The sequence below is a fragment of the Pristiophorus japonicus genome, chromosome 8 (genome assembly GCF_044704955.1).
Source record: "Pristiophorus japonicus isolate sPriJap1 chromosome 8, sPriJap1.hap1, whole genome shotgun sequence".
Classification (NCBI taxonomy): domain Eukaryota; kingdom Metazoa; phylum Chordata; class Chondrichthyes; family Pristiophoridae; genus Pristiophorus; species Pristiophorus japonicus.
This window is the reverse complement of record NC_091984.1, coordinates 40,836,604-40,864,406: the sequence shown is the minus strand read 5'-3', so window position 1 is coordinate 40,864,406 and position 27,803 is coordinate 40,836,604. Positions and strand designations below refer to the sequence as shown.

At 42.0% G+C, this 27,803-nt stretch overlaps 1 protein-coding gene across 3 annotated transcripts in view; it reads right to left on the bottom strand.

Annotated features, from left to right (window-relative positions):
* Nucleotides 1-356: 356 nt before the first annotated feature.
* Nucleotides 357-27,803, bottom strand: part of kdm4aa (lysine (K)-specific demethylase 4A, genome duplicate a) — a 71,218-nt gene continuing 43,771 nt past the window's right edge. For 2 of the 3 annotated variants that reach the window (XM_070886694.1, XM_070886695.1), the window contains exons 16-22: nucleotides 24,062-24,117; nucleotides 17,715-17,823; nucleotides 15,931-16,119; nucleotides 10,559-10,729; nucleotides 9,836-9,955; nucleotides 8,311-8,403; nucleotides 357-6,976 (exon numbers count right to left, since the gene is read on the bottom strand). In XM_070886694.1, coding sequence (XP_070742795.1) covers nucleotides 6,836-6,976; nucleotides 8,311-8,403; nucleotides 9,836-9,955; nucleotides 10,559-10,729; nucleotides 15,931-16,119; nucleotides 17,715-17,823; nucleotides 24,062-24,117 — 879 coding nt within the window. In that variant the 3' untranslated portion in view covers nucleotides 357-6,835. Of the gene's footprint in view, nucleotides 6,977-8,310; nucleotides 8,404-9,835; nucleotides 9,956-10,558; nucleotides 10,730-15,930; nucleotides 16,120-17,714; nucleotides 17,824-22,677; nucleotides 22,722-24,061; nucleotides 24,118-27,803 lie in introns of those variants that run through there. The other variant, XM_070886696.1, reaches the window with a different exon arrangement.

The following is a 27,803-nucleotide window of genomic DNA, read 5'->3' as shown; positions in this document are numbered from 1 at the left end:
TCACGAGACATGAAAGAAGCTGCAATGGAATTCCTTGGTTCCCTCGCACTCAGTTCTAGCTTCTGGTCTTTCATTTCCACAAAGGGGCCAACCATTGGAAAGTGAGGCTGCTGGTATGCTCGTGTCAGAAGCTGCAGTCTCGGTTGTACAATTCATTGAAGGAATCTTTTTCTCTCCTCTTTGTCCCCCTCCCTAGCAGGAAAACCCGAATGTTGCCATGATTCTTGAAAAAACAGAAAAAAAGCAAAAAAGCAGTCAAGCCTCTTTGCTTTTTAGTGCAGTTGGAAAGTTATGTTATAGGAGTGGCATTTCACCACCTTCAGGTCTCGATTTATGCTAATTGGAACAAAGCAGAATCAAAGACAAAAAAGACATTTATTGACTGTAATAAATCATTTCAATGCGTCTTATTTTCCTAAACAATCACAGCAAGCCATTTAAACTTCATGTTTGCTTGAACTAATACAGTCATTTTCATAGATCAATACAATCGATTACTGTACAGACTCCTGAGGTGGTTGCAGTGTAGACTGTAGGTCTCTTCGGTTAGACATAATGGTTTAAAGAGCTGTTCAATTATTGGAGTGAGGATGAGAAGCAGTCCCACGTGAGGTTTTAGATGGATAATCTTTTTTCCTTCGGGAGATGCAATGCATAACCAGACTAGTGAAATAGTAATTTTTAAATTCAAAGACAATAATGCATATATTCCAAAAATCTGCTGGAGCTGTTAAATTGGACTTGAGAAATTGTTTATTTATCCACCCCCCCAAACAACTTTTATAGTTGTTGCATTGGTTCTCTTCCACATAGTTGCAGCACCATCATACGGATGTGCTACTCTTTCACTATCGCTGAAGGAAGAATTATTCAGAGGATGATGATCATTTATAAAGCAGGGGTTGAAGAATAAAAACAGCTGACGTGAAAAATATACAAGCCAATATATAACATTTTTCTTGTCTCCAAATTAATTTAAGACAACAAGGCTGTGACTCATGGACTCCATATTTGGAACATAAAAGACAGCATTCTGGGAATAATCTAGAACTTGCCTTAAACAGTTAACTCCCATCTATTCTGAACTATAAAAGACAGTCTCAAGGGAGATTAAGTAATTTCATTGGGGAGGGGGGCAGGAGGAGGGAAAGAGATGCATTGGAATAGGTCTTTAAAAATATATAATGAAAGATGTATTGGAGATTGAAGTAAACAAGCCATTGACAGTGAGCATAGGATTCGGAGGACACAATTATAAAGCTCATGAGAATGAAGACAGGTTCGAGATTAGATTTTTTCATATAAGATAGTGGATTTTTAGAACAGACTCCCAAGATTGGTTGTTTTGGGGTCAATTAGCACCGTTAAAAAAGTTAAGAAGGATTTAAGGTTAGAGATATCAACCCTGCTCCCCCCACCCACCCAAAAGGAGACAAAGGAAGGAACTTAATGTCCCTAAAGTAGGATCAATAGGTGGTACGACAGGAAAGTCTAGAATGGAGTAAATTGTACAAGGGCTTGGGATGCTGAGGTCTTGATGGGCTTTTCACACTCTGGCTGTTGATCAAGCCCTGAAAACAAGGTGCAACCAAGTTTGATTTCTTTGGTGAGAAACTATTGCAAATAAACTTGCTTATCCAAAAAAATCTTACCAACCACTGCCGTTTTGAGAAAGATCCAAGAGACATCAAGGTTTATCAGATGCAATTACTTTTTCCAGTCCCAACAGTGAATTGGTGGCTCAGTAGTAATGCCATCTACAGGCCATCAGAAGAAATTCTTCTTCTTAGGCAGTCTCAATTCGAGGATGACTTGCTTCCACACCAAAAAAGGATGAGTTCCCAGGTGTTTCACTGAAGGACCTGACATTCCAGGTCCTGAGCTACATATTGAAGGGTGGAAGATGCCTGTGTGTGGATATTTTTAAACATGTGGTGGCCGTTGCACACCAATCACCACTGGAAATTAAAGTTTGGACAGCAGCAAATTTGCTCAAGTTAAAACTAAAATGTCGAGCATGCATTGATGCAAATGATGAACAACATTTGGGTACACGAGTTTAAACGTCCAATCCCAGTTTAGTGGATTTTCAGGATCAAATTTCAAACAAGAATGTCCAATTAAACGGAGTGGAACCAGAATGGAATCGAGATACAATAAACACAGCTATACAACGGTCACTGTGGAGGCGGGTCATTGAATGTATTTAAGGCAGAAGTAGACAGATTTTTGAGCGTTAAGGGAGTAAAGGGTTATGGGGAGTGGGCAGGGAAGTGGAGCCGAGTCCATGATCAGATCAGCCATGTTTTTATTAAATAGCAGAGCAGGCTCGAGGGACTAAATGGCCTACTCCTTCTCCTATTTCTTATGTTCACTATGGTAACCCCCTGTGGGCGATACCCTGCCAATGGGATATTCAACATAGCCGCGCACAATGGAGCAACACAACTCTTAAACACAGACAGTGTGATCATGTGAAATTCACCAAGATAAACATACATTTAGAAAGTATGCAGAAACAGCTCACGACATAGTGGAAAACATTAAAGCATTTCCCCCATTGAAACCCGTATTTAAAACAAGATTCCCAAACAAGTTGCGTAAACAGGAACAAGAAACCGCGGTGGCTCGTGAAGTCAACCTACATAACGTGAATGACTGTCACTTTAGAGCATCTTCAAAATTGGAATACAAGGGGCAATTCACATCCCTCCAGTTAGACTGGAGACATTCTTGGACGGGAAAAAATGATTTTTCTAAAATTGAGAAATCAAGAGGAAGAGTCAAACCACAAATACGACATTAATAGAATAATAAAGAAACAAGATGAATTAAAGTAGTTTAAAAGGTTTTTCAGTTCACTGTTCTCTGGGGAGGGAAAGGGGAATATCTGATTTATACTTGCTATCTACTTTATACAGCTATAATCACCATTGCAGTTACTTTTCCCGAGTTAATTAAATTTAGATGCAAATATAGACATTTCCCTATTGTTAAGAGTTTCTGACCAATACTCCAAGCTACTCCCTTTCTTTTTAGGTTCCTGTTGCACTCTCTTTTCAGTCAGGAAAAATAAACGATCTCCTAGTAAAAGATCCTCTCGGAATGAGTGATCACAGTATGGTTGAATTTGTAATACAGATTGAGGGTGAGGAGGTTGTGTCAGAAACGAGCGTACTATGCTTAAACAAAGGGGACTACAGTGGGATGAGGGCAGAGTTGGCTGAAGTAGACTGGAAACACAGACTAAACGGTGGCACAATTGAGGAACAGTGGAGGACTTTTAAGGAGCTCTTTCATAGTGCGCAACAAAAATATATTCCAGTGAAAAAGAAGGGCGGCAAGAGAAGGGATAACCAGCCGTGGATAACCAAGGAAATAAAGGAAAGTATCAAATCAAAGACCAATGCGTATAAGATGGCCAATGTTAGTGGGAAACTAGAGGATTGGGAAAATTTTAAGCAACAGCAAAGACTGACTAAAAAAGCAATAAAGGGAAGATAGATTACGAAGGTAAACTTGCGCAAAACATAAAAAGATAGTAAAAGCTTTTACAGACATATAAAACGGAAAAGAGTGACTAAAGTAAATGTTGGTCCCTTAGAAGATGAGAAGGGGGATTTAATAATGGGAAATGTGGAAATGGCTGAGACCTTAAACAATTATTTTGCTTCCGTCTTCACAGTGTAAGACACAAAAACCATGCCAGAATTTGCAGGCCACAGGAATGTGGGAAGGGAGGACCTTGAGATAATCACTATCACTAGGGGGGTAGTGCTGGACAGACTAATGGGACTGAAGGTAGACAAGTCCCCTGGTCCTGATGAAATGCATCCCAGGGTATTAAAAGAGATGGCGGAAGTTATAGCAGATGCATTCGTTATAATCTACCAAAATTCTCTAGACTCTGGGGAGGTACCAGCGGATTGGAAAGCAACTAATGTAACGTCTCTGTTTAAAAAAATGGGGCAGACAAAAGGCAGGTAACTATAGGCTGGTTAGTTTAACATCTGTAGTGGGGAAAATGCTTGAAACGATCATTAAGGAAGAAATAGCGGGACATCTAGATTGGAATAGTGCAATCAAGCAGACGCAGCATGGATTCATGAAGGGGAAATCATGTTTAACTAACTTACTGGAATTCTTTGAGGATATAACGAGCATGGTGGATAGAGGTGTACCGATGGATGTGGTGTATTTAGATTTCCAAAAGTTATTCGATAAGGTGCCACACAAAAGGTTACTGCAGAAGATAGAGGTACGCGGCGTCGGAGAAAATGTATTAGCATGGATAGAGAATTGGCTGGCGAACAGAAAGCAGAGAGTCGGGATAAATGGGTCCTTTTCTGGTTGGAAATCGGTGGTTAGTGGTGTGCCACAGGGATCAGTGCTGGGACCTCAACTGTTTACAATATACATAGATGACTTGGAAGAGGGGACAGAGTGTAGTGCAACAAAATTTGCAGATGACACTAAGATTAGTGGGAAAGCGGGTTGTGTAGAGGACTGAGAGAGGCTGCAAGCAGATTTGGATAGGTTAAGCGAATGGGCTAAGGTTTGGCAGATGGAATACAATGTCAGAAAGTGTGAGGTCATCCACCTTGGGGAAAAAAAAAAAAAAACAGTAAAAGGGAATATTATTTGAATGGGGAGAAATTACAACATGCTGTGGTGCAGAGGGACCTGGGGGTCCTTGTGCATGAATCCCAAAAGATTAGTTTTCAGGTGCCGCAGGTAATCAGTAAGGCGAATGGAATGTTGGCCTTCATTGCGAGAGGGATGGAGTACAAAAGCAGGGAGGTCCTGCTGCAACTGTATAAGGTATTGGTAAGGCCACACCTGGAGTACTGCGTGCAGTTTTGGTCACCTTACTTAAGGAAGGATATACTAGCTTTGGAAAGGGTACAGAGACGATTCACTAGGCGGATTCCAGAAATGAGGGGGTTACCTTATGATGATAGATTGAGTAGACTGGGTCTTTACTCCTCGGAGTTCAGAAGGATGAGGGGTGATCTTATAGAAACATTTAAAATCATGAAAGGGATAGACAAGATAGAGGCAGAGAGGTTGTTTCCACTGGTAGGGGAGACTAGAACTAGGGGGCACAGCCTCAAAATATGGAGGAGCCAATTTAAAACCGAGTTGAGAAGGAATTTCTTCTCCCAGAGGGTTGTGAATCTGTGGCATTCTCTGCCCAAGGAAGCAGTTGAGGCTAGCTCATTGAATGTTTTCAAGTCAAAGATAGATAGATTTTTAACCAATAAGGGAATTAAGGGTTACGGGGAGAGGGCGGGTAAGTGGAGCTGAGTCCACGGCCAGATCAGCCATGATCTTATTGAATGGCGGAGCAGGCTCAAGGGGCTAGATGACCCACTCCTGTTCCTAATTCTTATGTTATGTTCAGTCAGAGAGGCAACACGACTGTTTCAGAATGCATACATCAATATAATGCTGTCACTGAGCAAATGAGTTTTTTTTGTAGTTCTTTGCACCTTGCTCTTAAATTCACGACCGGCTTTATCAAACTATTCAGTTCTATTGTTCTTCCAAGCTATCTCAACCGCAGCAGATGGCATGAATATAACCCAATAAATATCCAGAACAAGTCAACTCTCAAATGGTCTATTGCATATGAAGCCATTGCATAATGAAAAGTTATCAAAAGTTGAACCAACTACAATTAATCTTGCCCAGATTAAAAGTCCACCATGCTTTCATTCTAAATTAGTAATCTTTTGTGGTGTGTGTTATCCAACATCCATTTCTACAGTCTACACCAAACCAATTAAACAATTGAACATTTTGCACTGAAATTAAGTTGAGTACGGCAATAAAATTAATAATTCATTGAATAAACAAATATAATTTGTGGCACAGGTTAAACTGCACAGAAGTCCAGTACACGAGAGGTTCACATAAGATGAGCACGCTTTTGGAAGGGTGTGGAAATGGGTGGATGGAACCAATTTAATTTTCTTTTTAAATATACATTTGGCCAACAATAAATCTTGTACTACTTCATCACCAATACTTTTCCATTCAAGGACTCAATTTTCCATTTACTTCCATTGTGAACACGGAATGTATGGTTACAGTTAGGGGGGGGTGGGGGGGGGACTTTTAAAAACCTTGCATCTAATCAACTTATAGTCTTAGACTTCCCCTATAAATAGATAAGAGTTTTAACTCTAAGCACCGGTGATGCCCCTGGTTTTAGGCTAAAGACTGAATATCGTGAAAATCCATTCACATCTTTCAGAACTCTTCACAGCTGGTATACAGAGGGTCCTATGGTGAAACAGGCATGCGTCAATCAATCTTACTGTATAATAAGTTAGTACATGTGTACCACAGACCAGGTATGCAATAGGTTCCATTCGATAGTCTAATGTGGATGTTAACAAAATTCAGCAACAGTGACTGGCAATATTAAAATGTAAATGCATTTCCCATTCAGAACATGGATGTTGGTGTTGAAATCTAACCCAAGGACATTTTTTGCAATCCTATTCCTAGCCCACTGAAGACTCCATTAAAGGCATTCCTAGATTCAAATTAGTCTGCAGTGTACAATGCAGCAAGAGTCTGAAACAAGACCAAAGAATGCTCGAAAACAGCTTTGCTGAAATCCCAAGATATTCGATATTTAAGTTCCATAGTAGTGTTGTTAATGATGTACTCTGTTGAAGAAGAGTAGTTTTGTTGCCGGTGGGATTAGAACTCAGCTGCATCGCAATTGCTTTCACGTATCTACAATACAACCATATATGAAAACCAATCCGTCCCAATGGCTTCCATAGATGAAGTTCTGAACAGTTTCTGCAATGACCGTCATTTATTCCATAATTGCACGGTACAGAGATGGCTCAACATAGTCCCCGCGATACCTGGAATTCAAAACTCGCTGTCGCTTTGACACATGGGCAACATCCTCTTCTGCAAAAATCCCAGTGAAGCGCATGTCTGATGCAATAGACTGCAAAACACACAAGAAATGTTTTTAAAACTTTAAAAAGTAAAAGGCTTTATGAATAATCCAGACATTTGATCTAAATCTATTTCCAATATTTATGAACAAAATACACTTTAAAATGGTTAAACCCAAATTTCTTTCTGCATAGGTCCTTTTTGCAGAACTATAATTAGGAGACTGAGGACAATAAGGACAGAAGCGGAGAAATTCTTAATTTGGAGTAGGGAGCAAGAAGACAAAGTGCTTTAATCCAGCACGTTTCCATGCTGTGACAAGAAAAAGAATAGCACAGAACAGATGGTGCCACACTGGCAGTGACAATAAAATATTTTTGCTTGTGACCACACAAACAAGAGTTTTCAAGTTTTAAAATGTACAGGTATAAACTTTTCCAAATGTTCATACTGGAATCTTAATTCTATGTAAAAAAAAAAGCCAAAAATGTCAAGCGGGGAGAGCTCCCGTCACAAACTTAGGACGTCCCAAAGTGCTTTACAGCCAATTAAGCACTTTTTTTTTTTTGAAGTGTACGCGCTGTTGTAATGTAAACGCGGCAGCCAATTTGTGCACAGCAAGGTCCCACAAACAGCAATGTGATCTTGAACAAATAATTGTTTTTTTTTAAAAATGGTGTTGGTACTATTCGAAGAGCAAGGGACTTCTCTGTATCTGGCCAACATTTAGCTCTCAATCAACACCAAAGACAGCTTATCTGGTCACTTATCTCACTGCTGTTTGTGGGACCTTGCTGTTCACAAATCAGCTGCTGTATTTTATACATTGGAACATTACTTTCATACCGTCTACCTCCTCATTTGGCATTCTTGGAAGTTTGATATCCAAATGGCTGATATTTGTCTCAAGTTTGAAAAGAAAAGGGATCCCCAAGGTTGAGTGAAATCCATGACGGCACATTAAGTGCCAGCCAGGCTGAAGCAAAACTAGAGATACAAACAAATTCCTCCCTAAAGTATTGGATATTTGGAATAGATTCAAATCAGCTATTTTCTGCATTGTTACCTATTTAATCAATCTAAAACAAAAAACAAAAATGAAGTTTCTTGATTGAAGGTTATAAAATAGAGACATGTATTTTCTATAAACAATAGATGTGGACATTTCTTGTGGAAAATATTGAATATGGTTATTCACTTCCTGCAAGGGACTAAATAAAGGGATCCACAATAGTGTAAACTGTACTTTGGTGGCTGGCATGGAAGGGGTCTTGAAACAAACCAATCTCTGATCTCTCTCTGCTGGGTCTAAATTCATACAAACTTCACAGGAATAGCTCCTGAAATTACACATTGCAGCACTAACAATGATGACATACTAACCAGCCTGGACTTGACTTTTTTGGGGAGTTCTTCATTAAGAGTGTACACGTCCTCCCTCTTCACCATCAATTGAGAACCATCTTCAAACTCCACCTGAACAAATAAGCGAAGCAGTCAGGTATGCCACGGATAATGAAGGACGGACAATTTAGTTAAAACTTTAGCCTCAGGAGTGATAAGATAGAAAGACACAGACATTTAACATGTTGACTTTTGAAAGCTTGCTTTATAGGACATGCAATTGTGTGTGTGTTTTCTGTACCAAGGTCAGATTTTTTTTTTAAAGCTATAGAAAACCTATGTTTTAAAGAGATCTCATTCACTTTGGTCAAGATTTTAAATTAACTCGTCAATTATTCCAAATTCAACACCAAGTACAAACCTTATATAAAATAGGTCTGGAATTTCTAAACCATTGCTTGTAGATGTGTGTAGTGTAGGAAGCTTTAGCATACTAGATTGGCAACTATTTAACATTGACAAGCAGATAAAATATTTTCTATGACTGTCACCTATCTAAACACAATATCCAGGTTGCGCATCAACTGCTTCAAATGATTACCCAAAATGCAGATTTGCAACTAAGCCAAATAGCTTAAAGCGTAATTCTGATCCAAATGGCTCATTTGGATTCGAAACATCAGGCTAAAATTTCCTAACCACCTACCAGCACCCGATTGCCGACCAAAAGATCACCAAGATTCAAGATTATCGGCGGCAAAAACTTTCACCAAAAAAGAAATAAATCCGCCCAGCGAAAAAAGTGGGGGTTGCACCCTGATTCTCAGTGATAAGATGGAATTTAGGGTCGATTGGGTGGTTCTTAAAGAAAATGGGCGATAATTTAAAAATTCACTAAAAATTTACCCCAAGGCTGCAGGTTGGGCCTAGGAGAACAAAATATTTTTTCAAAAAACAGAACATTAAAAAAAAAATCATAAAAAGAAACATTCTCAGGACCTTAACTTAAATCACCACAACAGAATTTTAAAATAATGAGTAAAAAACCAATTACTTCGCTTTTTCTTGGAGCTACTCACCTACCGCCCAGCTCTGCTGATTCGCATGGGCATTTTTTTTTTTATACTTACCTACGGGTCACCGCTGAGCCAAATATCGCATCATGGCGATCGGTGGACGGTGCACGCCGGCAATCCCCTCGCCAGTTTAAAAAAATTTTTTGGGGGCAGCTCAAGGGTTTAAACCAAACCAAAAAACAGGTTTCTAATTAGCAATCACCACTACCAAAACATAACCATCTTCAAAACTAAAAATTACATTAGCAAGATACCTATGCCTCCAATAAGACCTCGAAACCGCCAGCGTAACTCAGCTAGACAATTTCTCGCTGACCCAGTTATCGCCCAATACCGGTGAGAAACTGGGGGGTGAGCCACTGCAATTTCTAGCCCATCAAGTATTCTATAATAACCATCCTAAGCCCCAAATGTTCTACACAGAGACAGCTATATTAAGACTACTGGCTTAAAATATCCACAATACATTAAGGTGATTTATTTCTTACCTGGTAGAGCTGTATAACATGTGATGCTACAAATTGGGCTCCATATACTAGTCCATCAGTCCATCTGACTTGTACCACCTCCCCACCTGCAGGGGGTCCCAAACGAAGACAGTCACGACTCTGAAAATGATCAGTAAATAGAATAATCAGAAATTTCTACTCACGTGAGCTAAGCAATAATGGTTCATCTTTAGAAGAAAGGTAATATACTGACAACAGGTAAAGGATTCCAATTGCCTGGAACACTAATGTAACACATTCAATACAAGACATTCTTCAGTGGGAAAACCATTCGAAAATTTCCATTCCAATGGCATCACCACAAAAAAGACTTTGAAAAACAGACAAGTGTATTTAATTCACAAGTGTTATGTTCATTATTGGCTAACAGAAACACCAACCAAGATCACTTTCATGTAGATGAAAAGGGTGGATTGCACATCCACCTTCGTCTGCTCGTGCAGTAGTCTTACGCCCGTAACAAAAATAGGATGGAAGAACCACAAATTGTTGAACAGAACCAAGTTCAAAAAACTCCAATATTCATCGGTGATAGCAGGCAAGTTTTCAGTAGCCAGTTCTAGATCCAGATTTACTAAAGTGAAGATCTGAGAATTGTGCTGAGGATTGCTTGAAAACTTTATCTGCATTAGCTACAAGATACTATGCACTATTATTTCAGTCACAAGTTGTTTTTTGTAAGAAAACAAAATCTCCACCTACCACAATGTCCTCTGGATACAAGTTGTCACTGAAGGAACCATCATCAAAATTCACTTCATAGAATGTTTCTTTACTCAATCCAACCACGTCACACTGGTAAAAGCGTCCATTCTTGTGCTTGGAGATGACCTTCTGCCCAATTTCAATATCATTCAAAGCTGATTTGGCACGCTGTGAAAAGTTAAATCAGAATCTTTTATAAGAACTCCATTGATAGTAACTGTTCAGAAAAAACACACACCCAAAATCAGATACACCTACTTTGCATACAATGCCCAGCGGGAGATCGAGAGCCAGTGGCAGTTGGTGAGAGGGGAGCGACCTATAAAAGGCCCAGCGGGAGATCGAGAGCCAGCGGCAGTTGGTCAGAGGGGAGCGGCCTATAAAAGGCCCAGCGGGAGATCGAGAGCCAGCGGCAGTTGGTGAGAGGGGAGTGACCTATCAAAAGCCCAGCGGGAGATCGAGAGCCAGCGGCAGTTGGAGAGGGGAGCGACCTATCAAAAGCCCAGCGGGAGATCGAGAGCCAGCGGCAGTTGGTGAGAGGGGAGCGACCTGTCAAAAGCATACCGGTGCAGCTACAGCGGGAGAGAAAGCAAAATAGAAGTAGAAAGTAATCAAAAAGTGACGTCACAGCCAATGGGGTAAGTGATTGGCTGGTGATTGGTGAGTAGCTTTTCTTTTATTTTTTATATCAGTAAGTGAACTGTAACATTGTTATTACCAATTTAAGGGTATCCAAGGTTAAGACATGGCAGGAGAGCTCGGTCACGTGATATGCTCCTCCTGTACCATGTGGGAACTCGGGGACACTTCCGGTGTCTCTGGGCGCTACGTGTGTGGGAAGTGTATCCGCCTCGAGCTCTTGACGGTCCGCGTTGCGGAATTGGAGCTGAGGGTGGATTCACTCTGGAGCATCCACGATGCTGAGAATGACGTGAGTATCACGTGTAGTGAGTTGGTCTTACCGCAGGAGAAGGGTCCACAGCCAGATAGGGAATGGAAGACCAGCAGGAAGAGCAGTGCAAGAAAGATAGTGCAGGGGTCCCCTGTGGTCATCCCCCTGCAAAACAGATACACTGCTTTGAGTACTGTTGGGGAGGATGACTCATCAGGGGAGGGCAGCAGCAGCCAAGTTCATGGCACCATAGGTGGCTCTGCTGCAAAGGAGGGCAGGAAAAAGATTGGGAGCGCGATAGTGATAGGGGATTCGATGGTGAGGGGAATAGATAGGCGTTTCTGCGGACGCAACCGAGACTCCAGGATGGTATGTTGCCTCCCTGGTGCAAGGGTCAAGGATGTCTCGGAGCGGGTGCAGGACATTCTGAAATGGGAGGGAGAACAGCCAGTTGTCGTGGTGCACATTGGTACCAACGACATAAGTAAAAAAAGGGATGAGGTCCTACGAAAAGAATTTAAGGAGCTAAATTAAAAAGTAGGACCTCAAAAGTAGTAATCTCGGGATTGCTACCAGTGCCACGTGCTAATCAGAGTAGGAATCGCAGGATAGCGCAGATGAATACGTGGCTTGAGCAGTGGTGCAGCAGGGAGGGATTCAAATTCTTGGGGCATTGGAACCGGTTCTGGGGGAGGTGGGACCAGTACAATCCGGACGGTCTGCACCTGGGCAGGACCGGAACCAATGTCCTAGGGGGAGTGTTTGCTAGTGCTGTTGGGGAGGAGTTAAACTAATATTGCAGGGGGATGGGAACCTATGCAGGGAGACAGAGGGAGACAAAAATGAGGCAAAAGCAAAAGACAGAAAGGAGATGAGGAAAAGTGGAGGGCAGAGAAACCCAAGGCAAAGAACAAAAAGGGCCACTGTACAGCAAAATTCTAGAAGGACAAAGGGTGTTAAAAAAGCAAGCCTGAAGGCTTTGTGTCTTAATGCAAGGAGTATCCGCAATAAGGTGGATGAATTAACTGTGCAAATAGATGTTAACAAATATGATATGATTGGGGTTACGGAGACGTGGCTCCAGGATGATCAGGGCTGGGAACTCAACATCCAGGGGTATTCAACATTCAGGAAGGATAGAATAAAAGGAAAAGGAGGTGGGGTAGCATTGCTGGTTAAAGAGGAGATTAATGCAATAGTTAGGAAAGACATTAGCTTGGATGATGTGGAATCTATATGGGTAGAGCTGCAGAACACTAAAGGGCAAAAATCGTTAGTGGGAGTTGTGTACAGACCTCCAAACAGTAGTAGTGATGTTGGGGAGGGCAGCAAACAGGAAATTAGGAGTGCATGCAATAAAGGTGTAGCAGTTATAATGGGTGACTTTAATATGCACATAGATTGGGCTAGCCAAACTGGAAGCAATACAGTGGAGGAGGATTTCCTAGAGTGCATAAGGGATGGTTTTCTAGACCAATATGTCGAGGAACCAACTAGGGGGGAGGCCATCTTAGACTGGGTGTTGTGTAATGAGAGAGGATTAATTAGCAATCTCGTTATGCGAGGCCCCTTGGGGAAGAGTGACCATAATATGGTGGAATTCTGCATTAGGATGGAGAATGAAACAGTTAATTCAGAGACCATGGTCCAGAACTTAAAAAAGGGTAACTTTGAAGGTATGAGGCATGAATTGGCTAAGATAGATTGGCTAATGATACTTAAGGGGTTGACTGTGGATGGGCAATGGCAGACATTTAGAGACCGCATGGATGAATTACAACAATTGTACATTCCTGTCTGGCGTAAAAATAAAAAAGGGAAGGTGGCTCAACCGTGGCTATCAAGGGAAATCAGGGATAGTATTAAAGCCAAGGAAATGGCATACAAATTGGCCAGAAATAGCAGCGAACCTGGGGACTGGGAGAAATTTAGAACTCAGCAGAGGAGGACAAAGGGCTTGCTTAGGGCAGGGAAAATGGAGTACGAGAAGAAGCTTGCAGGGAACATTAAGGCGGATTGCAAAAGTTTCTATAGGTATGTAAAGAGAAAAAGGTTAGTAAAGACAAACGTAGGTCCCCTGCAGTCAGAATCAGGGGAAGTCATAACGGGGAACAAAGAAATGGCAGACCAATTGAACAAGTACTTTGGTTCAGTATTCACTAAGGAGGACACAAACAACCTTCCGGATATAAAAGTGGTCAGAGGGTCTAGTAAGGAGGAGGAACTGAAGGAAATCTTTATTAGTCGGGAAATTGTGTTGGGGAAATTGATGGGATTGAAGGCCGATAAATCCCCAGGGCCTGATGGACTGCATCTCAGAGTACTTAAGGAGGTGGCCTTGGAAATAGCGGATGCATTGACAGTCATTTTCCAACATTCCATTGACTCTGGATCAGTTCCTATCGAGTGGAGGGTAGCCAATGTAACCCCATTTTTTAAAAAAAAGGAGGGAGAGAAAACAGGGAATTATAGACCGGTCAGCCTGACCTCAGTAGTGGGTAAAATGATGGAATCAATTATTAAGGATGTCATAGCAGCGCATTTGGAAAATGGTGACATGATAGGTCCAAGTCAGCATGGATGTGTGAAAGGGAGATCATGCTTGACAAATCTTTTGGAATTTTTTGAGGATGTTTCCAATAAAGTGGACAAAGGAGTACCAGTTGATGTGGTATATTTGGACTTTCAGAAGGCTTTCGACAAGGTTCCACACAGGAGATTAATGTGCAAAGTTAAAGCACATGGGATTGGGGGTAGTTTGCTGACGTGGATTGAGAACTGGTTGTCAGACAGGAAGCAAAGAGTAGGAGTAAATGGGTACTTTTCGGAATAGCAGGCAGTGACTAGTGGGGTACCGCAGGGTTCTGTGCTGGGGCCCCAGCTGTTTACATTGTACATTAATGATTTAGACGAGGGGATTAAATGTAGTATCTCCAAATTTGCGGATGACACTAAGTTGGGTGGCAGTGTGAGCTGCGAGGAGGATGCTATGAGGCTGCAGAGTGACTTGGATAGGTTAGGTGAGTGGGCAAATGCGTGGCAGATGAAGTATAATGTGGATAAATGTGAGGTTATCCACTTTGGTGGTAAAAAACAGAGAGACAGACTATTATCTAAATGGTGACAGATTAGGAAAAGGGAAGGTGCAACGAGACCTGGGTGTCATGGTACATCAGTCATTGAAGGTTGGCATGCAGGTACAGCAGGCGGTTAAGAAAGCAAATGGCATGTTGGCCTTCATAGCGAGGGGATTTGAGTACAGGGGCAGGGAGGTGTTGCTACAGTTGTACAGGGCCTTGGTGAGGCCACACCTGGAGTATTGTGTACAGTTTTGGTCTCCTAACTTGAGGAAGGACATTCTTGCTATTGAGGGAGTGCAGCGAAGATTCACCAGACTGATTCCCGGGATGGTGGGACTGACCTATCAAGAAAGACTGGATCAACTGGGCTTGTATTCACTGGAGTTCAGAAGAGTGAGAGGGGACCTCATAGAAACGTTTAAAATTCTGACGGGTTTGGACAGGTTGGATGCAGGAAGAATGTTCCCAATGTTAGGGAAGTCCAGAACCAGGGGTCACAGTCTAAGGATAAGGGGTAAGCCATTCAGGACCGAGATAAGGAGAAACTTCTTCATCCAGAGAGTGGTGAACCTGTGGAATTCTCTACCACAGAAAGTAGTTGAGGCCAATTCAAAAGGGAGTTAGATGAAGTCCTTACTACTCGGGGGATCAAGGGGTATGGCGTGAAAGCAGGATGGGGGTACTGAAGTTTCATGTTCAGCCATGAACTCATTGAATGGCGGTGCAGGCTAGAAGGGCTGAATGGCCTGCTCCTGCACCTATTTTCTATGTTTCTATGTAATAATTGGGACAAGACGACCATGGGCCAGAATTTGCTGTAGCAGGGCACTTAACAGCACCTGCCAGGACTTGCCCCTACATCCTTCAGCTAAAAAAAAAGTTGCTCAAAGTTGCTGAAAGAGCGAGCTGATAACAATGCAGCGAGGGAAGCAGGACATCAGAGACCTGAGTGAGCAGGACAACCAACAGCGTATCTCGTAAACCAATGAGATTCAAGGATTGGGAAGGGCCAGGAGGATGAATTAAAGGGGCTGAATTCAATGTCAAATCTTGGACTGAGAGAGAAATAAAAGGGGAAAAATTGAAATACGCGGGGTTTGGGGGGGGGGGGGGCGGTGGGGAAAAGAGAGCCAGAAGGGAAAAGTTTAAAAAAAAATTTTTTTGGCAGCTCAAGGGTTTAAACCAAACCAAAAAACAGGTTTCTAATTAGCAATCACCACTACTAAAACATAACCATCTTCAAAACTAAAAATTACATTAGCAAGATACCTATGCCTCTAATAAGACACTTTGCCTTTAACTGTAGCGAGAAAGAGAGCGAACAAATTCACGTGAAGTGGGTGTGGGGCAATCAATTTGGCAGCAACCATTGTTGCTATTCTTAACTGTAGCCTAACCTCTGCTTGGCTGGGTGTCTTGTGCCTACAGCAGGTGATGAAGACCACAAATGGCCAGTCATCAGGTTGCATGACCACTCCTGCGGCTTGGGCGCACGTCACATGAAAGGAAGTGGGACAACGGCCGTGGGAGCACTGCACGCAACAACCACCAGTCTTTTTCATTCGTTTCTTACAGTAGAAGCATTTCTGTAATGGTAAAAAAAGTTACATCATTGACAAATGACCCGCAATTGTAAGAACAGTACTATGGTTGCAATATTTAGGTAATACTGGCTGATTTGCTTTAATATACATCACACTAAGGAAGTGTTCTACCACATATTGAAATTTATACACCTGCAGCTTCTATTTTGATCTATCGAACAAATTCATACCTGCATCAGCTCTATTAAACAGGTCAACTTATGGAAACTGAAATTAATTGACAAATCAATTAGCTGCCAAAAGATGGATACTTTTACATTCAACTTTCTCCTTTTTTCCCCCCTCAAATCCTTTCTCAGCACTAATTTGATTTTGTTCCAGGATCTCTTTCGGCATTGGAAAGAAAATGAACATTGTTCTTTTTATATTTCAGTTTCTTTGTTTCACATTTGTGGCTTCTGAAATCTTATCACATTCCTAACAACTGAAGGCTGCTCTCCTCCTTTCCTGTAAAAGAACATCTAAAACAGGTGGGAAAAGCCCTGAAATTCAGCTAGCTTATGATGCTGTAGCACTTTACATTTATACAACCCAAAGCGATTTGTAACATAAGTAACAAAAAGATAGGGTGGGGGAACAAAAATGTAACCTACAGGATATTCTTTAAGTGGAAAACATGCTTACTGCTTAAGTGATGCTCATAGGGAATTAAAACATTTTAAGTTTAAAAACTCCATGTCGCACACTTTTGTAGGCAGGGTCAAAATTGACCCAGAGGACTGCAGTTAAATAGTTGAATAAAAGCTTGCCTCTGTAGTTTTCTCACTTCTGAGAACACTGCTAGCAAGTGTGGTGAAACATGGAGTTAAAGATATTTATGAGTTGCCATTTACCGTTGTGTATTTTTGTTCTTTTAAAATAATCTGCTACCAACATATAACCAGTTTTTTTTTAAGTGCATCTCAACAATAAATGCCACCAAAAAGTTATTTTAGTGGAGAGAGCGTGACTTAACTGGTCGGGGATATACTCTCTCCAATTAATCAAAGTTGAAAATGCAGGTCACCAGTCAATTTGCATGTCAGTTTAGTGATGGGCAAACCAAATGTATACATTGTAAAAGAAAATCCACAATTAAAACAACATCCAACACCACATCTCGGCAGTGTGGAAAAACAATTCAATAACTTATCCCTCAAGATACATATGGAAAACTATTTGAGAAATTCAGTCTCGGACCTCAATCACATTCTGTCCTCATGCCATGAAATAGGGCTGCTGCTCTAAGGTCCATTTCCTAAAACAGAAATTTTTTGCTATGGACCCATGGCCAATGGAGAGGACAAGCTTTCTCCCAAATCCTGGGCTGGATTTGACAGAGTAATAGGGTCTTCACCTGCACCACCATCCAATCCCCAACAAAACTGAAAATGCATTTAAACAGTAGAGCCTGGAGTTAGCCAGCTAGCAATGACCCATTATTTCACTTATGGTAGTGCAGATTAGATGCAAATTGTCTGGAGCAGGTGACCAAAGTAGACTATACAGTACAGGAAGCTTGGTGGCTCGCGCAATCATGTGCCAATGTCAATTTTACATTTGCATTTTACTAAATCACTAACTACATTATTCCATACCAGTTTCCAGCGTAGTGGTGGTATTGGGCTGACATCCACAGGGCTGCGTTCTGCAACATTCACAAACCGCACCTCCTGCACTGCAACAGCGCACATTAGATGAACCCACCTGTACAAGATTAAAAAATGATTGAAATGGATAGATCCAGTGACTAAATGAATTCAAACAAGTTCCTTAACACACACACTTTAGTTTTTATACTCTGTAGAATACTTTAAGAATTTTGCTGTAAGAAATGCAAGTCACCGCATTGTTGCATAACACATTACTTTCATTCTCCAATAAGGGCTAATATGGAAAGACAGTAAACTATAAATGGCTCGATTTTGAAGTGTAGATGAGCAGATAGACTTTGGTGTCCATGCACACAAATCCTTAAAAGTGGCAGGGCAAGTTGATAAGGTGGTTCAAAAAGCATATGGGTTACTTGGGTTTATAAATAAAGGAACAGAATATAAAAACAAAAAGAGATCATGCTAGATTTTTATAAAGTACTGGCTAGGCCTCAGTTGAAGTATTATGGACAATTCTGGGCACCACACTTCAGGAAAGATGTAAAGAGGCCTAAGAAAGGGTACAGAAGAGATTTACCAGGGATTGGGGGGGGGGGGGGGCGGAGAAAGAGGACTTAAAAAAAATTCATTCATGGGATGTGGGCATCGCTGGCAAAGCCAGTATTTATTGCCCATCCTTAATTGCCCTCGAGAAGGTGGTGGTGAGCAGCTTTCTTGAACTACTGTAGTCTGTGTGGTGAAAGTACTCCCGCAGTGCTGTTAGAGGGAATTCCAGGATTTTGACCCGATGCTGAAGGAACAATGATATACTTCCAAGTCAGGATGGTGTGTAACTTGCAGGCGATGGTGTTCCCATACGCCAGCTGTCCTTGTCCTTCTAGGTGGTAGAGGCTGCGGGTTTGGAAGGCGTTCTCAAAGAAGTCTTGGCGTGTTGCTGCAGTGCAACTTGTAGATGGTACACACTGCAGCCACGGTATGCCGGTGGTGGAGGGAATTAATGTTTAAGGTGGTGGATGGGGTGCCAATCAAGCTGCTTTGTCCTGGATGGTGTCAAGCTTCTTGTGTTGTTGGAGGTGCACTCATCCAGGCAAGTGGAGAGTATCCATCACACTCCTGACTTGTGGCTTGTAGATGGTGGAAAGGCTTTGGGGAGTCAGGAAGTGAGACACTCACCATAGAATACCCAGCCTCTGACCTGCTCTTGTTGCCACAGTATTTATGTGGCTGGTCCAGTTAAGTTTCTGGTCATGTTATGAGGAGAAGGTGGAAAAGGTTGGACTGTTCTTGGAACAGAGAAAGTTAAGAGGTGACCCTATCAATGTTCCCCCAATTATAAATTTGTGCTTTCTACCCGTTTAATGGGCTGCGCAACCCATTCAAAGTTTCACAGATGCGCAAAATTTTACACTGGAAAAGCTGGTCTCGGGCCGTGCAGGACCGGCAGACAGCTTCAAGATGATGAGAGGTTTTGATAGAGTTGATGAGAAAACTATTCCCTCTGGTCAATAACCAGAGGCCAAAGATTTAAAATCACTGGCAAAAGATTGAGAAGGGGAGATGAGGAGAAATGTTTTCACTCAGTTGTCGGGATCTGAAAAGGTAATGGAAGGTGATTCCATGAATAAATTTTAAAAGCGAGTTGGATAGTTACTTGAGGATGAGGAACTTACAGGGTTACAACAAAAAGCAGTGTTGTGGGACTAAACACAACTGCTCTTTCAAAGAGCCAGTACATGCACGACAGGCCGAATGGCCTCCTTCTGTGCTGCGTTTCTATTATACAAAAGCCAAAGGTGAACTGAAAGAGGCATATCTATTCATGCAATTAATATCAATTTTAAAGTATTCAATGTATTAGTCATGTCACTATAGCAATGGCAGCACAAGCAGCGGCTTTCCGATGGCGCTGACATTCTGTACGTCCACATAAGTAATTAGAATATTAATCACAATGCAACCAGACAACCAACAAATATTAAAGCGCTGCAGCTCTTTAGTTCACAGTATTAAAAAGAATTGAACAAAAACACGTATCCGTATTTTCAACTTCAATCACTTCCATTAATAAACATCGTCTTCTTGAACCAGCACACACCCCATGTAACATGTGAATAAGTGCTGCATTTCTGACATGTGCAGAAAAATACACACAATTTGAGTCATTAAATTAAAAACAAAAAGCAGGAAAAGCTTTGATTTAACAGAAATAAACATTCAACTTTCTTCCTGGACAGAAGAACCAATCAGATTGACTTGGAAATTAATATGGTGATGTAAAGATTTTAGTTTACAAATTTCACTTCTAATGTTTTTCTCTCAAACATTCTCCACAATGTTAATCCCTGTTCTTATCACAAAGTGTTGAATTATTTTTAGGTACTTCACAACTAAGTAACAGGAAACAAACTTTATTGTACTTTCAATTTTTAAACTCGTATTTTAAACATTTATACCAAAACGAAATTATGCATCACCAGTTTAATCAGTGTTTTTCAATAAACAAATAGTGGTTTATTCTAAAGTAGCTTCTTGCAATTTTTACTATATTATTACATAACTCTTGTTTCTATTAACACTCCACTAAACATTTGAGAGGAAATCAATATTTACATTATTCCTGGGACTTGTTCAGACAAAATAAGATGTTTTTTGTTTAAACCCCTTTTTTGGTTCTCTTCATAGAAACATAGAAAATAGGTGCAGGAGTAGGCCATTCGGCCCTTCTAGCCTGCACCGCCATTCAATGAGTTCATGGCTGAACATTCAACTTCAGTACCCCATTCCTGCTTTCTCGCCATACCCCTTGATCCCCCTAGTAGTAAGGACCTCATCTAACTCCTTTTTGAATATATTTAGTGAATTGGCCTCAACAACTTTCTGTGGTAGAGAATTCCACAGGTTCACCACTCTCTGGGTGAAGAAGTTCCTCCGCATCTCGGTCCTAAATGGCTTACCCCTTATCCTTAGACTGTGACCTCTGGTTCTGGACTTCCCCAACATTGGGAACATTCTTCCTGCATTTAACCTGTCTAACCCCGTCAGAATTTTAAATGTTTCTATGAGGTCCCCTCTCATTCTTCTGAACTCCAGTGAATACAAGCCCAGTTGATCCAGTCTTTCTTGATAGGTCAGTCCCGCCATCCCGGGAATCAGTCTGGTGAACCTTCGCTGCACTCCCTCAATAGCAAGAATGTCCTTCCTCAGGTTAGGAGACCAAAACTGTACACAATACTCCAGGTGTGGCCTCACCAATGCCCTGTACAACTGTAGCAACACCTCCCTGCCCCTGTACTCAAATCCCCTTGCTATGAAGGCCAACATCTTAATGATATATATTTTTTAAAGTCAATAAAAAGTCATTTGTAACTCCTACAAATCCTACCCTGCCCTCCCCATTTTCAGCACAGTTGCATGTTTGTGTAAAGCTACTCACTTCACTCGACTGTTCAAAATCACAGAGAAATTTAAATTTTAAAATGTTTTAAGCAATTCAGCCTCTTTTAAAAAAGTGTTTGGACTTCAAGACCTGGTTGAAACTTGTTGAGAGGAGGGAAAATATGACATTTGCTTGTTTCTTCCAAAATCATATGAAACTCGAGAGAAAGTGTGTTTTTTATCACTCATTTTTTATGAAAGGTTCACTAAAAATGCAGCTTTGACAGAAGAAGTTACTCCAAGCTTTTATTTCCCTCTTCAATGCAGTCATTAAACATACAACAAAAAGTAAAATAAACTCTTAATTCAAATGGAGCTCAAAGAAGAAAGTGAATAAAATGGTTAAACTTCCTAAGAAGGCAGTGAGGTTTTCTATCCCCAGCCTTGGTGATGCATTGGGATCAGTTTTGGAGAAGTTGTTTCTTCTTTTTCTGCTGCCGTTCCCTCCGTCTCTCAGACTTTGAGGTACAAATGGAGGCAGAAACTTTTTCCCCTCAAATGATTTAAATAACCTTGATAAACTCTGTACTGGAACTTATCACGGGACATTAAGCATCACTTTCCTATATTTCTTTTCTGGCCTCAAACAAGTTTCTGAATTTTAAAAACATTTGTCACCGGGGGCCTGAAATTGGTTTGATTTTAGCCTCCTTCCAGCGGCCATTGTACACATGCTGCCCCTCCATCTGTGTTGTTTCAAAGTGCAGCCGCTACTCAGTGCCCTACTACACGCGCCTGGAGTGGACCCTCAACCATGTCCCCTTTTCTCTCTCCCCTTCTCTCTCATATATGTCTCTGTCTTGCTGTTTCTCATTGCAAAGAACATCAGAGCAAAAGGAGAAGCAGAGAATCAGTGTCGATTCAGGAGAGACCTTTCCTCCCATTTAAAATCGAGTCAATGTTGAAAAATGAGTAGAATTCTTTTCCTCTTGGGGAAACTATTCTTGACAATGCTTTCCTATTTGTGCTCTTGTGGTAATGAAAGTGTGCACATCAGACATCAGGCTTCACTAACCCGTTTGCAATAATTGAATGCCTTTAGTGTCCCAACTCAGTACAATCCTGAGCGATAGCTGCCTGCAGGTTTTAGGAGACGATTAAACAGTGGATGTTAGAACTTAAAAAAAATAACACAGGTATCTCTCTCCAGTCTCTCTCCCTCCACCTCCCCCCACCCCGTCTCTCTCCCTCCCTCCATCCCCCCCGCCTCTCTCCCTCCCTCTCCCCCCCCCCCCACCCCCCCGCCTCTCTCCCTCCCTCTCCCCCCCCCACCCCCGTCTCTCTCCATCCCTCCACCCCCCCTCCGTCTCTCTCCCTCTTCCACCCAGTCTCTCTCTCTCTCTCTCTCTCTCTCTCTCTCTCCCCATTTGAAATCCTGTCAAGAAAAATGAGCAGAATTCTTTCCCTCTTGGGGAAACTATTTTTGACAATGGTTTCCTATTTGTGCTGTTGTGGTAATGAAGGTGTGCATATCAGACATCAGGCTCCACTAACCTGTTTGCAATTAATTGAATGCCTTTAGTGTTTCAGCTCATTATAATCCTGAGCGATAACTGCCTGCAGGTTTTCGGAGAGACGATTAAATGAGGCAGTGGATGTTAGACTTTTGTTACCACTATTATAAGCACAGGTAATCTCTCTCCCCGCCACCCGGCTTCTCCCCCCGCCCCCACCTCCAGCAGCCTCGCTTCTCTCCGCCCCCCCACCCACCAGTCTCTCTCCCCCACCCCACCCAGTCTTGCTTCTCTTTCTCTCGCTCTCTCTCCTCACTCTTCCCCACCCCAAGGGATCCAGTCATCTTGTTGCAAAGCGTGGCCTGTATTGTAGGCTGCAATGGTGGGGTACTACGCATGCACGGCTTCGGCTAAACCACGCACGCACAGAAGGGGATCAGGTGTGCATATGTGGCTCTGCGATAAATCGCTGAGGACTGCAATGTCGTTGGTGTTTTTAAATCTGGTCGCTCACCCCGCTCCAGCAGCTATCCGGCTCTGCGCGGTATTTCAATTAACTGGGCAGCTGCGCACCTTAGAGGGAAAAGTGGTTGGGGCCGGGTAAGGTGCATAAATTTTTAGATATCTCAAACCCAACCACAACTTCCCTCCAGCCCGGCCACTTTCGGGTTTAACGGAGGAAGGACAGGAGGCGGGTGACAACTTAAATATCATAATGAGGCTGCGTGCCTCAGTTAACCCATCTTCCAGGTTTAACCCTGCCCGGCTGCATTTCTCAGGCCTCAGGAAACCCAGCAGATAAAGAGGTGTAAGGAGTGCTTTGTGGAAAAGGCAAGTGCCTTTACAGCACAGGTTAAGAGGAGTAGGAGTGGGAGTGCTTTGTCCTGAATCCCCAAGCTTGCCTTCTACCCTGTTATCAGAACCCCCCCCCATGCAGTTGCAGGCTAATTAGTCTTTAAAAAGTTAGCATGCAATTATGTACCGTATCCTAGATAAATAAAAATTGTTTCATATCAGTACACTTAGTAATTAAGACAATATGCCCCAAGATGAGTATGGTACCAGTGCTGGGCATATAGCAGCATGGCAGAAAGTCTTTCACCAATTAGGGAGTGGGGGTTGCTAAGAAATTAGTTTTAGCAACTTTTGTCATTGCCATACACCAATGACCCAGCTGAAAATAAACTGTGTGAGACCTGAACAGAAGTTGCAAACAAACAGTGCAGCTCTTTTCAGAACAGCCGCCAGTGTATCTGCCAACATACACTCAGTCCCATTAGCCTTCCATTTAAAATAAAAGTGTTACTTCTCTAACTTAATAAAAAATACATTTTTGCTCAGATTTCTAGAGAACATTTCACTGCAACTAAGTTGTGCATTAGGATTTAGCTTCATTTACAAAATTAAAAAAGCACAATGTGCTGGACTTTTGGTTAGTCTAACCTGCTGTCGGTGGTTTTCTGAAGTGCTCCTCCCCGAAGGGTACACAAACAACAATCCTGTACAGATTCAAGGGAAAAGTATTATATACAGGCCAACAATTGTGGGACATAAGTAAAAGAATGGAGTTCAATTAGCACAGAAATATTAGAAAGGAACCCGCTAGTAATCAGACAACGCTTTCATGTCCAGATATACAATGCTAGGATATATGACCAGTACAAGTCCACTCAAGTCATGCCAAGGTTTTACAATGCACATTAAAATATTATATTAAATTTTTCTCTCAACAAGGCAACAACTAAATGGCAAGGTAAAACAAGATCTACTTCAAAGTACACCATTGAAAGAGGAACAGACAGTATAAAAAACAAGTTTACAACAGATCAAGAAAAATGCCTTTACTCGAAAAAGAGCAAGTGAAATGTTTAGAATAGGTTTACTAAGCAAAGTAACAGAAGCAAAAACATTAGGCATTTTTATATTCAAAATACAAATGGATGCCTTGATGGGAGAGTTAATATGCTGGAGGAATGAGCAGCTGTAAAGCAAATGACTTCTTCTCATCCCTGACATTTTTAATGTTTTTATATAGTGTCAAAATAGCTTCACTGATTCTCTACAAAACATTTGTTTCAGACTTGGAAAAGTTGGCTTGCTACTGCTGTATGTAGAGATCCAGGATTCAAAGAAAACCCAAGGATGTTTTATAAATACATAATGACAAGAGGATAACTAAAGAAAAGGGCCTGTTAGGGACCAAAAAGGAAGCTTGTGCGTGGAGGCAGAAGACGTAGGCATGGTTCTTAATGAATACTTTGCGTCTGTCTTAACAGGGAGTGATGATGCAGACATTGTAGTTAAGGAGGAGGAGGAGGAGGAGGAGTGTGAAATATTAGATGAGATTAACAGTGAAAGAGGTTTGGCATCTTTGAAAGAAGATAAATCGCTAGGCCCATATGAAATGTATCGAAGGCTATTAAGAAATGCAAAGGAGGAAATAGCGGAGGCTTTGACCATCATTTTCCAATCATCTCAGGCTGCAGGTGTGGTGCCAGAGGACTGGAGGACTGCTAACATTGTGCCATTGTTTAAAAGGGAAAAAGGGAAAGACTGAGTAATTACAGGCCAGTCAGCCTAACCTTGGTGGTGGGAAAATAGTTGGAAAAAATTCCTGAAAAACAATTAATCGTTATTTAGAAAGGCATGAATTAATCAAGGACAGTAAGCATGGATTTGTTAAGGGTAGGTCATGTCTGACTAATTTGATTGAATCTTTTGAGGAGCTTAAGAGGGCAGAGTTGGCTAAAGTGGACTGGGAAAATAGATTAAAGTATGGGATGGTTGATGAGCAGTGGCAGACATTTAAGGCCCAAGTTTCCACACGATAAAAAACGGGCGCCCCTCCGAGCTGGGCGCCCGTTTTTCGCGCCTAAAACGGAGCCGGAAAAAAAACTCGCGATTCTGGAGAGCCCTGCAGCTCCTGGTCTGTTTGGCGTGGCGCCCAGGTGGGCGGAGCCTACACTCACGCCGATTTTGTAAGTGGGAGGGTACTATTTAAATTCGTTTTTTTCCTGCCGGCAATGCTGCGCGTGCGCGTTGGAGCGTTCGCGCACGCGCAGTGTGAAGGAAACATTGGCACTCGGCCATTTTTGTAGTTCTTTGTAGCTGTTTAGTTTTTCAACATTTTTTAATAAAAGCACATTGCCATCAGCACATCAGCACTGAGAAGGGTGCAGGAAGCTTCAGAAAGTTGAGGCAGTCGTTTCCCGACGACCTCCCTCTTTTGCCGTTGGGAAATGGCTCCTCAATTTCTGAGGCTTCCTGCAGCCTTCTGTCTCCTTCCCTCCCTCCCGCCGTCTGGAACGCCCCCCCCCCGCCCTCGCTGCGTTCGGTCGGTCGGTCGATCGCGCATTCCCCCCTCCCCCCGCCTGGAACGGCCCCCCCCCCTGCGTTCGGTCCCTCCCCGCCGTCTGGAACGGCTTCCTCCCCTGTGTTCGGTCGGTCGGTTCCCTCCCTCCCGCCATCTGGAATGGCTTCCTTCCCCCCCACCCCCCCCCACGTTCGGGAACGGCTGCCTCGTTTTGTGAGGCTTGCTGCAGCATTCTCCCTGGCTGAAGCACTTTCACACAGGTAGGAAGATGGTTTATTTAATCTTTTCTTTGCTTATACATGTTTATTCAGGTTGGATTTATTTGTATAATATTTGTATAAGTATAAATAAGGATTTATTGTAGAATTTAATGACTTCCCTTCCCCCCCACCCCCCAACCTCGTTCTGGACGCCCAATTTGTAACCTGCGCCTGATTTTTTAATGTGTAGAACAGGTTTTTTCAGTTCTACAAAAATCTTCACTTGCTCCATTCTAAGTTAGTTTGGAGTAAGTTTTCACTGTGGAAACTTTGAAATCAGGCGTCAGTGGCCAGACACGCCCCCTTTTGAAGAAAAAATTATATTCCAAAGTGGAACTGTTCTACCTGACTAGAACTACAGAAAAAAAAATGTGGAGAATTGCGATTTCTAAGATAGTCTGTTCTCCACCAGTTGCTCCTAAAAATCAGGCGCAAATCATGTGGAAACTTGGGCCCTTAATAACTCGCAACAAAAATATATCCCAATGAGAGGGAAAGACTAAGAAGGAATAACCATCCATGGCTAACTAAGGAAATAAGGGATGGTATCAAATTGAAAAAAAAGGGCATACAATGTGGCCAAGACTAGTGAGAGGCCAGAGGATTGGGAAACTTTTAATAGCCAGCAAAGAACAACTTAAAAAAATGAGAGAGAGGGAAGATAGATGATGACAGTAAACTAGCACGAAATATAAAAACAGATAGTAAGAGTTTCTACAGGTACATAAAAAGGAAAACCATGGCTAAAGTAAATGTTGGTCCCCTAGAGGATGAGACTCGGGAATTAATAATGGAGAACAGGGAAATGGCAGAGACGTTGAACAAATATTTTATATCGGTTTTCACAGTAGAAGACACTAAAAACATCCCAAAAGTGGATAATCAAGGGGCAAAAGGGAGGGAGGAACTTAATACAATCACTATCACTAATGAAGTAGTACTCGGTAAAATAATGGGACTAAAGGCAGACAAGTCCCCTGGACCTGATGGCTTACATACGAGGGTCTTAAAAGAAGTGGCTGCAAAGATAGTGGATGTATTGGTTGTAATCTACCAAAATTCCCTGGATTCTGGGGCGGTCCCAGCGGATTGGAAAACCACAAATGTAACGTCCTATTTAAAAAAGGAGGCAGACAAAAAGCAGGAATCTATAGACCAGTTAGCCCAACATCTGTCGTTGGGGAAAATGCTGGAGTCAATTATTAAGGAAGCAGTAACGGGACATTTGGAAAAGCACATATCAATCAAGCAGAGTCAGAATAGTTTTATGAAAGGGAAATCATGTTTGACAAATTTGCTGGAGTTCTATGAGGTTGTAACAAGCAGGGTGAATAAGGGGGAACCATTTGGATTTCCAGAAGGCATTCGATAAGGTGCCACATAAAAGGTTACTGCATAAGATAAAATTTCATGGGGTTGGGGGCAATATATTATCACAGATAGAGGATTGGCTAACTAACAGAAAACAGAGAGCCAGGATAAACAGGTCATTTTCCGGTTGGCAAACAGTGACGAGTGGGGTGCCACAGTGATTGGTACTGGGGCCTCAATTATTTACAATCTATATTAATGACTTGGAGAAAGGGACCAAGTGTAATGTTGCCAAATTTGC